Genomic DNA, 11,258 nt, shown 5'->3' on the forward strand with positions numbered 1-11,258 from the left:
GACCGACTGTTTCAACGCGGCTAGTTCGCTTGCGGTGTGCGCGATGGTGTCGTTACCGGCGCTTTGGTTATCGTTATCCCGCGTAGGTGCTAAGTCGGTGGTTCGTTCTGTGGCGAACAGGTGTCGACGATACTGCACCGTTGAAGTTTCGGCGTTTGCAGCGAGAGGAGCAAGGATCTTTGCTATCGCCGTGATTTGGTCAACTGCCGCCTTCTGCGCCGCTTCTTGTAGGGCGAGGCGTGCCAGGATAGTTTCCATAGACGCAGGATGGGGAAGTGGAGTTACTGGTGTAGGCGTAGGTGTCACCTCTGGAGCCGGCGTCACCTCGAGAGCTTCGCGCTCCTCGCTTGACGAAGAACTGTCGTTGCTAACGACCATAGTTCTGACGTTACTTTGCTAGTTGCCCCACGGTGGGCGCCAACTGTTTGATCGGAAAACGGTAATAAAGAAGATATGGGTTTTAACAAAGACGTCTTATTTATGGTCGGAGAAAACGTTCAGTCGGTTACAAGGGAAACGAAGAGAGTGCGACAGAAAGGAAGCCGGTGACTCGATGAGCTACCGGAAAAGTACAACTAACGGCGAGATGAAGCAAATGTGTAAACCCTAATCTAGCCGCCAAGTATTAGTCAGTGATTTCGGATCCTTCTCTCGTTGTCTCCCCTTTCCCTTATATGGACGTCCTGATGCCTCGTCCTGACCTAATTTACGCCATCTTGGTGGACCTCCTCTGCTTGGCCGAGAAGCCCGTAGGCGTCCGAGCAGCCGCTGAGCCGAATGTACTTCAGTCGATGATGATCGACTAAAAGCACTCAAGAGTCAAGCCGAGAGACCTGACTCTTGAGCCGACCGATCATGCCGTCGCTCTACTTAATCCGGGCCAGGCCTTTCTATTCCTCGGGCCTTGTGGGATGGTCAAATCCATCCTCTACATACACTGTTCACCTAAATGTAACAGCTTATATGAAAACGAGTAGATGCAAACTCATACATAACCTACATCGCTGAGGCAGTTCATGAAATATTGGAGAAAGTTAAATCTGATTTAAGAAACAATTGAAGAGAAAACCTAACAAGAAAACCGTCGTTTAAGCGAGTAGACACATCAGGGCTCTAAAAGAAGCACGCATGATACTTGTTCAAAGGAGAAGGAAGTCTGCATTGAACAATCAGCATTCATGCTTCTCGTACTGCTTTAATGTCTTGCTCTTGGTTCATTTTAGGGTGCTAGTATCTTTCTCAACCTTTACTAAAGAACCGTGACACAAATTAGAAATAAGCACATGACTACTATCCTCGGACTATGCGAGAGAGCTCAAATCGGGTTGTGATTATTGTTCAAGACCGGTAGGACACAGGAAGCACGATGAAGTGATCTAGCACACTTTGAGAAAACCGCATCACATTAGATTGTGAGCCAAGCCCAAAAGATTTCTTTCACCAGATGGAAACAGAGAGGCAAAACAACGTTATACGCAGCTAAGCGTAGATCCGAACACTATGAAAAGCAAAACCTTAAAAACTTATGTACATTGGCATTAATATATAAACAACAATAAACTTTGAAGAGAGATCTTTGGAAGAAGGAAAGAAAAGAAATACACACAGCAAATAACCGAAACCAGCCTCCCATCTACAACTCCACACCGTCATTTCTACTTATAAACGATCCCTTCACATTTTCTACCATATATTATAGTACCGGCAACCCTTTTTGTTTACTTTATAATATATATTGCTTATTAAATATTATTATCATTAGATAATAAGATGGTGGGAGATGCTAATAATCTAAGTGGCCAACCAAATACTTCAAAAATTGCATTTTCTTTTATATCATCATAGCGTAGAAAAAAAACCATAATCCCTTTTTCGCTCTCTAGGCTCCACCATCGTACTCTCCTCTTGATTTATATTCCTACCTTTCTCCCTCTGCGTTACAAAAACACCCAAGTCTCGTTAGTCTGTAAGGCTATAAACTCGGCTCGGGGTCTTATCGAGTGTATGTATACTAGTCTGTCTTGATATTAGTTATATATACATACCTCGGCTAGTAGCAAAAGGGCGTGTTGGTTTTTTTTTTTTGGTTTTAAGAGTTTCCGGCGCTGGACAATGAAGGATTCGATGCAGACTTGGCGTCCTTTGCATCTGATCCTTCCCCAACAACTGGTTCTTCCTCGTTCCTACAGCATAGAGTTCCCGGGTTCATCTTCCTGACCTCCTCTTTCGTGTATATGAAGATTTTACGAACCATGCAACAAAACTCCCTGTATAATTTGATCACCGTGCTAGTGTCAAAAAGAATTACCAACACAGACGTATGAATAGAAGATGGAAAAAAATGTAAAATCTTACTGCCAAGGATCGTCTCCAACAAGCATCATATCATTCTCATCATCTGTGTAAACTATCAGCCAATCTTTCTTAGGAGCCATCAACTCTCCATTGAACTCAAACAGCCTATCCAATTCAGTAACCAACTCCTCATAGTTCTGGAACTTTGAGAGATCCACTGACCGGCCAAGTGCAATCCCCTGCTTCTGAACCTTTTCAAAATAAAAACCAATTTGTAGCGTGTGTTAGTAAAGAATTGCTTCAATGATCCCTACAAGCTCATACAATTTGTGTTGAAAAATAGCGGAAAAAAAAACTCACCTTCGTGCAGCTCCTACATGAGTTTGTTTTGGTTTGAACGTCCTTCGGATGGGGTTTACTAACCGGGAATGGTCGTCCTTGCTCACGATGATCATTTGTCGATTTTGACCCTTTGGACTGGTCAGAAAGATCCTGAACCTTTGGTGATGCCATCTGCGTAGGCCCCGCAGGGTCATTCAAATTGTTTCTCTGAGACAAAGTTGTATCTGTCCCATTCACGTTGTTCACCAGAGGAATGCCAAAAAGCCTGCAGTTCCCGTCTCTTGGCTTTGCTGCCTCCTCTTGTATGACCGCAGGACGTTTTGTCACATGCTCTCTAGCCTGAGCATGAACCGCTTCTTCAAAATAATTTAGAGCACGTGGACGTATTGGCCAGTTGCCAGCAGCATTCTCAGTCGTCACTGCACGAGGCAAAGCATATTCGCCGTAATTGGGATTGCCTATCCCTTGGAAAGAGGCATCAGATGCGGCAGGGACTTTAGGAGATTCATGTAACTTCAGGGAAAGGCCAGAGTGCATCATCCACTGGTTAGCAAGATATTCAAACTTGCCATCCTGGTCGCTGAGGATTTTCCTTGCAGCCACAGAAGGTGATGATGATAAACGGTCATAAAAAGGTATCTGATGACCGTGAGGTGGTTCTATGTTTGTCCCAAAGCCAGAAAGCAAATCCGTGCAAGTAGGTCCATGCCTACCTGAGGATATCCAGTTCTCATATCTCCTAGAAGCTGAAACCACATCAACCTTGTCATCATCAGTTGACGATTGCCACACAACCGAATTTTCAGGAGCATCGCATTCTACACTCTCAACATGTTTCGTTCTCAAGGTCGGGTATTCTTGACCTTGCAAGACCCTTGATAGTCCACTTGCCGGTAAAGGGTCCATGTTTGCCTTAGATGAGCCTGTTTCGTGGAAAATGAATTAAACCTTCTTTTAATGAGTGTAATTTAGTTTTCACACAATAATTAATTAGACGCAATGCAACGTAGACTTTACCTTCCCTTATGCGCATGGAAGAGTCCGGAGTTGAAGAAGCTAGATTAGATCTGGGCCTCTTAGGCCTAGGCATTGGTACAGGGCTCAAAGCAGGAGGAGAAAGAGCTGGCTCTATCTTCCACGGGGATACTCTATCAGGGCGAGGAATACTAGTGGTCTCATCCCACCGTACCTGAAACAAATTGAATATTTAGCATTCATCGGAATAACAATAGTTTTGATCTTCTCGAGGAAAAAGGACGCATACCTTGAGGGATCTCCATTTTGATTTTGCCCACCTCGTGGGGTCAGAGTCTTCAATCCCAACGATTGTGCCAGTAAACCTAATATAAATCAATAAACGATGTGAGCTTCGTCTTTGAAAACAGGGATACATTAAAACAAAATAAAATGACTGAAAAAGCAGAAACAATTTTACCTCTGCTCGGGAGCCTCTTCGCCTTCAAATCTCATTTTAAATCTCATGCCTATGGAGTAGTTATTCTTCACGGACTCCGTATACTGATCAAACGGAACAATAAACTCTGAAGGACTAGTCCTGTCACAAACAAAACCACAAAATACATGGAAATTTAGTAAAAGCAACACTCGCTAGACAAACAGCAAAAAGGTTCCTGCTTAAAAAAACACACCTCGGTTTATAGTAGACTGTAAACATGGTTCCAGTTGAAATAGCGTGCCAGGCAGTGGCCAATACTCCGAGATGCATGCTGTGGCTTGATATAACAGAGGATGGCACATTTCCTTGCTGCCGCATTGCACGCCTTACACCCACACGTAATTCTCCATTCTCGCCCCTACAGAAGAATAAGACAAAATAAACAAATAGACACAACTCAAGAATATCATGAACCAAAAAAAAAAAAGAAGCAAACCTTAGAAATATAAAAGCATCGCCTGCGACCAGCCTCTTGGAGCTAACAAACACGCTCCATCCACTCTGAAGCAAATGCCTTCGTGGTTGACCTGGTATAACAACATCAGCATCCATGGCGCACAAAATAAATAAGGTACTAATAATACAAATTTCAATACCTCGGAAAATATGTCGGAAACGCCACTCGCTTGCATGCAGATCTTTTGCAACTAACTCCTGGGTAGGAGGTTGACGTGACATATCCTGGGAGAAGCCACAAAAGAAAAGGGGGAATTAAAGATCGTCTTACCAGAACATAATGCAATAATAATATGGTTCAGTATGTAAAGGAAGCACCAACCAGAGGTGGGAGACATTCATCCGCATGCCGCCTAAGCACAGAAAATCCACCATGTGTACTTGTGTCCGATGCAGTCAAGGTTTTGCAGAAGGAGTGCACTTGGAACCTTGGGGGCGGAGGAGGAGGCGCCTCTTTCTCTATTGCATTCTCGTCTTGCTGTTACAAAAAAAAAAAAAAAAAAAAAGAATAAGCTTCTTGAATAATATGATCTAACAAAAACAGAACATAGAAATTACAACTTACAACAGGCTCCGGAAGAAGAGTAATCTGCGCATAAACTTCGTCGGTGTCTGCCTCTGCCTGCAAAATCAGTCAAAAATCTACAGTTAGCCGACAATTCAAGACTCTCCAAAACCAAACTTTCTTTTCTAAATGAAAGTGAGAGAAGCCTACCTTTAAATCAACATTAATGACACGACAAAGGATCTTCGAAGGAAGATCATAGAGAGGCATCTGCTGTTCTGCAGCTTGATTTGTCGATGCTTCCACCTACTCATCAAGAAAACGACAAAAAATCTAAACAATAGAAACAAAAAAAAAAAGAATATCACAAGCAAATCGGAGACGAGGAGGGAAGAAATGTCACCTGCTCGATGTGCCCCTGAGGGAAGTAGAAGACTCGGTCATCTTGTCGAGGGACTGTCACGAGAGGACCAGCACAAGCGTGCCACAGCTCACGGTAGAGAGCAGCTTCAGGGTCGACTAAGGAAGAAGAAAAGGTAGAGACATCAGTAAATAGATCAGCTCAGTTTGTAACCAAAACAAGCTAAAGAAAAGTCAGAAACGGAGGCTTACCAACGCGCTCTGCAGCTACAGATCGGTTAGACTGAATTTTCTGCGCCTCGCCGGCGACCGTCGGGTCACTGTAACCAGCGGAGGAGAAGTTTTCTCCTCGTCCACGATTCCCTTTCATAGAAACTTCCGAACTCGCCATGCTTATGTAACCTCAAAGCTCAGATCTGTTTCATCAGGTGACGAAGAAGGCTCTGAGCAGACGAAACCAACAAGAAAATCTCCAAATATACCACTTCTAGCTCTGTTTCTTCGTTTCTAAATCTGTCGAAAACACAATCACCACTCGTTAAGCTCTTTTACATTACCACATACAGCGATAAACCCTAGAATCAAACGAGTTTAACCACCAATTTCACCTCTAATTTCGCTTGATTCACAGATACAGCAACTCCGTGTACTCTCTCTCTCTCTCTTTCTCGTCTTCGATCGGAGTTACAGAGGGATTGTGCATCGATGACAAGCCTCCTTTTTTTCTCTTTTCTTCTCTCTACTCTTTCTCTCTGTTTCTTCCTCTTTTCCTATCTCTTTCTTTTCTGGGTCTGAGGCGACCAAAGGCTTAACCAGACTAGTTTCAACCGCGGTGAACTTCTAACCATACGCAAAACCGGTATTTACCGGTTACCTTTCCCTCTTTCGCACCGGCTATTTCCGGTTGTAACCATTTCCGGGGGACCAGCCTCTGCGACCTCACAAACCCATACATAGACAAGTGACCCAATTATTTTCTTTCCTCCTTTTTAATACACAAAGTCTTTTTCTAACTTAACTTTAAATTTCATTTGTAAAATAAATTGACTTACTTTTAGTTCAAAATTATTCATCTTTTTGACAAAAAAAAAAAGAAGGTATTAAACCACCGGTTGAAATTTGGGGAGAGGAAATTAAAAGTGATTTATTAATGTGTTTATGGTTTTCTGAGAAACAAGGAAGCAATAAAGGATGCTTTTTACTTTTTTAGATGTCACTAACGGCGTCAACACGTCGTGAGCACACGTCTGCTTTTTATTGGTTTTGAAAAAATAACGGTGTTTGTGGAAAGAGAGCGTCGATGGGAAAGGTGTTGTGTTTTTATCGGGAAGTGCCTTTGTCGTGCTCTGAACAGGCAGGTCTGGGTGGACGTAGAGAGTATTGAAGTAGTTACGTGGCGCCATAAAATTTTGCGCATTTTAGCACTCTTTAGATATTCTGTGTGACATTTTCCAACCTCTTTCCGCTATCCTGCGCTTTCACGAATTTTCGTCTCGTGAATCTCTTGTACTTAAATTACCATGTTTTTCTTTTTATGGAAAAACAAAGACGTTTCATAATTGTTTAAAAAACAAAAAAGACGATTGCTATGTCACAAATTACGTCTAGTATAATTCATTCATCCATATTATGTGTATGCATGTTTAATTTTGTCCGTAATCCATCAGAAAAGTCCATCATAATTTGATTTTTGAACATGGGAGATAATTTACTAATAGTTATATTGTTTTTTCTTTCTTAACATAATAGTTATATTGTTTAACTTGTTTATAAAGTTAGTTCTAATCGTATGTGATGTTCCGATATGCTACTATACTCAGTGGCGGACCCAGACTCTGTTTTAACATGGGTCAAATTTTTAAACAGGCTTTAATCTGAGAAAAAAAAAAAAAAAAAGATGGTCTCATGTAGGTTTTGAAGCCTGGTTTAACCACCAGATGAACAAATTTAACCATCAGAACTACAGAATCCTAATACATTACATATTAAAGTTCAGCTTTTTATAATTTAAGGGGTGTCAGCTGACCCACCATTAATGCATGTGGGTCCGCCTCTGACTATACGGTTTTTCTTTTCTTGGGATACGTTTTTATGCTCCTTGATCGAAATACGTCACCGCCATAAAATGCACAAATAGATACACAAATACTCCTGATTAACGAGACGCAAGTCACGCAACTATAAACCATATATTATTTTACCTCTATCATTTTTGTCTTATGTACGGAAGGCCTCGTTCATCTTATGTCCAGAGTAGAACGTGAGGGGCGTATTATGAGAATGAAGTTTGGTGATCATGGACCTTCAATAAATCATCTGCTGTTTGCAGATGATTCTCTATTTTCGTGCAAGGCAAACGAGGTCGAAAGCTTGGAGTTATTGTCGATCCTAAACCATTATGGAAAGGCCACAGGACAGGTGATCAATCATGCCAAATCCTCTATCATTTTTGGGAAAATAGTAAAGAAAGAAGCCAAAATCAAGGTCAAAGAATGTTTGGGGATCGAAAAAGAGGGAGGAGAAGCAAAGTACTTAGGCTTGCCGGAAGTTTTAAAAGGTTCTAAAGTCAAGCATTTCTCCTATATCAAAGAACGGCTGTGTAAAAAAATATCTGGTTGGCATACGAGAACCCTATCCCAAGGAGGCAAAGAGGTATTGATTAAGGTTGTCACCTCTGCTCTTCATGTGGCTGTTATGTCGGTTTTTAAACTTCCTAAAACCCTTATAGCAAGTCTTCATAGCGCCATGGCGACTTTCTGGTGGTCTTCAGAGGAGCATAAGAGAAAGATACACTGGTTGAGTTGGGATAAATTGTGTCTGCCTAAGGAGCAGGGGGAATGGGGTTCAGAGACCTTGAGTGCTTTAATCAGGCGTTGTTAGCTAAACAGGCGTGGAGGATAATTAATGATGATGATTGTTTGATGTCTCGTGTAATGCGTGGTAAATATTTTGAGAACAACAACTGCATCAATGCTTGTTTAGGGCGCATACCGTCGTATGCTTGGAGAAGCATCATCTTTGGCAGGAACCTCTTTAAGCAAGGTATAAAGCATTTGGTTGGAAATGGACAGACCATTAATGTGTGGTCGGAACCTTGGTTGGAAGATGTGGATGGTTTATGTAGACCCCCGTTAAGAAGACATAGACTCTTTAATGTGAATCTAAAAGTGGCAAATGTGATTAACCATCAAACGGGGAGATGGGATGAAAGAATAATGGAAGAGATCTTTGTTCCTAGTGACATAGCGATCTTGAGAAGAAATCAACATGTGTCCTTGGAGAAAGATTCTTGGGTGTGGCGTCATACAAGAAATGGGCTTTATTCTGTTAAAACAGGGTATGAATTGGCTTTTCAGAATCTTCATAAGGAATTGATTGAAGAGCAGTCTGCTTGCCCATCAATTAATCCTCTCAAGGAAGATGTTTGGAAACTTCTTACTCCATCTAAGATTAAAGGTTTTATATGGAAAGCCCTTTCAGGAGCAATTGTTGTTTTCGATCCTTTGCAGGATAGAGGCTTGAAATCTGATCTCGTTTGCCAAACGTGTGGAGCAGATGGAGAATCAGTGAACCATGTCTTGTTTTAGTGTACTTTTGCAAGACAGGTATGGGCGCTTTCTGGTTTTCCTGTTCCAAGAGGAGGTTTTGATGATGGTTCCGTCTTTGCCAACATCAGCTATCTCATGATTAATTGGAAAAAACAGAAAGAGTTGTTACAAGCTACAAAAAAAATTCCATGGATGTTATGGTATCTATGGAAAAACAGAAATGCTCTGCTGTTTGAAGGTACTTTTTCCCTAATGATCAGATTTGCAGTAAAGCTTCTGAGGAAGCTGATTTATGGTATCCTGCACAGGATATGGATGGAAGATGCTTCGGGGCTCATAGGGAGCCTACTTTTATGGAAGCGGCTGAATGGAAAGCTCTCCCAAGAGATGTGTTAAAATGTAATGTTGGGGTGGTGTGGGGGAAGAAAACAAAAATTGTTGGTGCTGTGTGGGTTTTGAGGGACTCAAAAGGAGATGTTCTCCTTCATAGTCGCCGATTTTTTGCTCAGGTTGATTCGAAAGATCATGCTCAGTACCTAGGTTTGGTCTGGGCCGTTAAAAGCATGGTTAGTCATAGGTGTCTGAGAGTCCACTTTTCATTTGAAGGGGGGTGTTTTGTTAATGCAATTAACAGACCCAAAGCTTAGCCTTCCTTCAGGTTTAAAGTTGTGGAGATTAGATATATTCTCATAATTTTTTTGTTATGCCAGGTGGAGACTGAGTCGTTTGTTGTGAACAGGGGATCCCGAACTATAGCTATTACTGCTTTAAAAGATGTTTGGTTTCAGTTTTATGTTGCTAGGGCTCTCTCAGATGGCGTTCTTAAGGTTTTGAGGTGGTGTTGTTATAAGTTTGTATTCCTTCTAGAGAGGTATGTTTGTATGTTTGATCCAGAACTTTGGTTATTTCAATGAAAACTTTAGAGAAAAAAAAATATTATTTCGCTTCTAACACCACGTAAACCATGAATAGTCAAAACATTGGAATTGACCAAAAGAAACACATACTCCTATATAAATATATAATTGACGACTAAAAATAAATAAATAAAATGTAGGATAAAGAAGTTATTAAAACAATGTTTTGAGGAAGGGATACACACTAGATAATGGTTGAAAGGGTGGGTATAAATTGAATATCTAGCTCGAGAGTTTTAAAGCTACTTGTGTTATAATTCATTTCATTCAAATAAGTAATTATCCGATTTAATTCAATCTATAGCTTAAAAAAAAATCTATAACTAGGAATATTCCAAAATTTTACATTTTTTAACCAAATATTGAATCCGCACAAATTAAAAGATAAAAGAATTCAAAGATATTATAAAATAATAATATTTTGTTATAAAAATAAAAAAATTAAAAACTTAGTACCTAGGTAATTAGTGAATAAATAAAATATTTAAAACATATATAAAATATAATAATTATATAATTCATTAAATATTTGTACATATATAATAGATCAGGTCATATTCTAAAAATATTAGTATTCATAATTAATTTTATTTTTATAAATATTACATACATATATTTGGTTTGTTTCGTAAAATTGGAATATTCAAATTTTTCAGTCCAAGTTAAAATAGATAATGAATTAAATTAATATTTACAGATATTTTATAGAGTCTTGGTCTTAAGAGATAGGAGACCATATGATAAACCAGAAATTGGGAGGAGAAAATTCACGCGTTGGCAACACACTTGGTAGAGAAGTGGGACCCACAAGTACTGTGCAGCATTTGTGTGTGGTCTTAAAGCAACCATAGTAGGAATCTTTGTCCGTTAAAAAGAAAAACTGTTGTAAATGAAGTGTTGGGGAAATACTTTTGTTATCGTTACTGTCGACCAGAAGGTCCATATATATACAATGTATTAGACCGTTATAAGGTCATGTTTATCCTAACAAGATAAAGATAAGGATAAACACTATGTTACAGATATACATGAAATATATACTAGATAAACACATAGTCTCTGGTTGTCTTTATCATGTCCCGGATTGGGTCTGCAGTACGGGCTGGTCCATGGTCGATCATCATTTGGTTTATAACACTTCCCCTTGATCCACACATCCGGTACAGGTTCGTTGCATGCTTAATGTTGCCTCATTAAAACCTCTCCTGAAAAACCCCAAAACCAATGTGGCAAAATGGGAAACCAAGGACAGGAAAAAGAGTACAACACATGAACTCCTCCAGATGAATGCATCACTGTAGTAGACGCATTCCCATCTGGTATCCGAGTCTTCTTGAACGTTGAAGTTGCCTATGACTTGGTGAAGATGATCAGCTGGA

General features: G+C 40.3%; 2 protein-coding genes across 2 annotated transcripts; one reads left to right on the forward strand and one right to left on the reverse strand.

Moving 5' to 3' along the window:
• Nucleotides 1–1,874: 1,874 nt before the first annotated feature.
• Nucleotides 1,875–6,350, reverse strand: LOC106334844 (auxin response factor 2). Its single transcript, XM_013773223.1, has 16 exons — nucleotides 6,023–6,350; nucleotides 5,667–5,927; nucleotides 5,458–5,573; nucleotides 5,265–5,360; nucleotides 5,115–5,171; nucleotides 4,872–5,027; nucleotides 4,690–4,774; nucleotides 4,530–4,620; nucleotides 4,287–4,451; nucleotides 4,073–4,192; nucleotides 3,902–3,977; nucleotides 3,655–3,826; nucleotides 2,656–3,560; nucleotides 2,356–2,546; nucleotides 2,046–2,267; nucleotides 1,875–1,932 (listed from the first exon to the last, which is right to left on the reverse strand). The coding sequence occupies exons 2-15, from the start codon at nucleotides 5,803–5,805 to the stop codon at nucleotides 2,090–2,092; spliced, it is 2,547 nt and encodes an 848-aa protein (XP_013628677.1). The 5' UTR covers nucleotides 5,806–5,927; nucleotides 6,023–6,350; the 3' UTR covers nucleotides 1,875–1,932; nucleotides 2,046–2,089.
• A 1,901-nt stretch (nucleotides 6,351–8,251) lies between these two features.
• LOC106330573 lies at nucleotides 8,252–9,876 on the forward strand. Its single transcript, XM_013769019.1, has 4 exons — nucleotides 8,252–8,947; nucleotides 9,020–9,073; nucleotides 9,223–9,528; nucleotides 9,673–9,876. The coding sequence occupies exons 1-4, from the start codon at nucleotides 8,252–8,254 to the stop codon at nucleotides 9,874–9,876; spliced, it is 1,260 nt and encodes a 419-aa protein (XP_013624473.1).
• The last annotated feature ends 1,382 nt before the right edge of the window (nucleotides 9,877–11,258 follow it).

Source organism: Brassica oleracea, chromosome C3 (genome assembly GCF_000695525.1).
Source record: "Brassica oleracea var. oleracea cultivar TO1000 chromosome C3, BOL, whole genome shotgun sequence".
NCBI lineage: Eukaryota > Viridiplantae > Streptophyta > Magnoliopsida > Brassicales > Brassicaceae > Brassica > Brassica oleracea.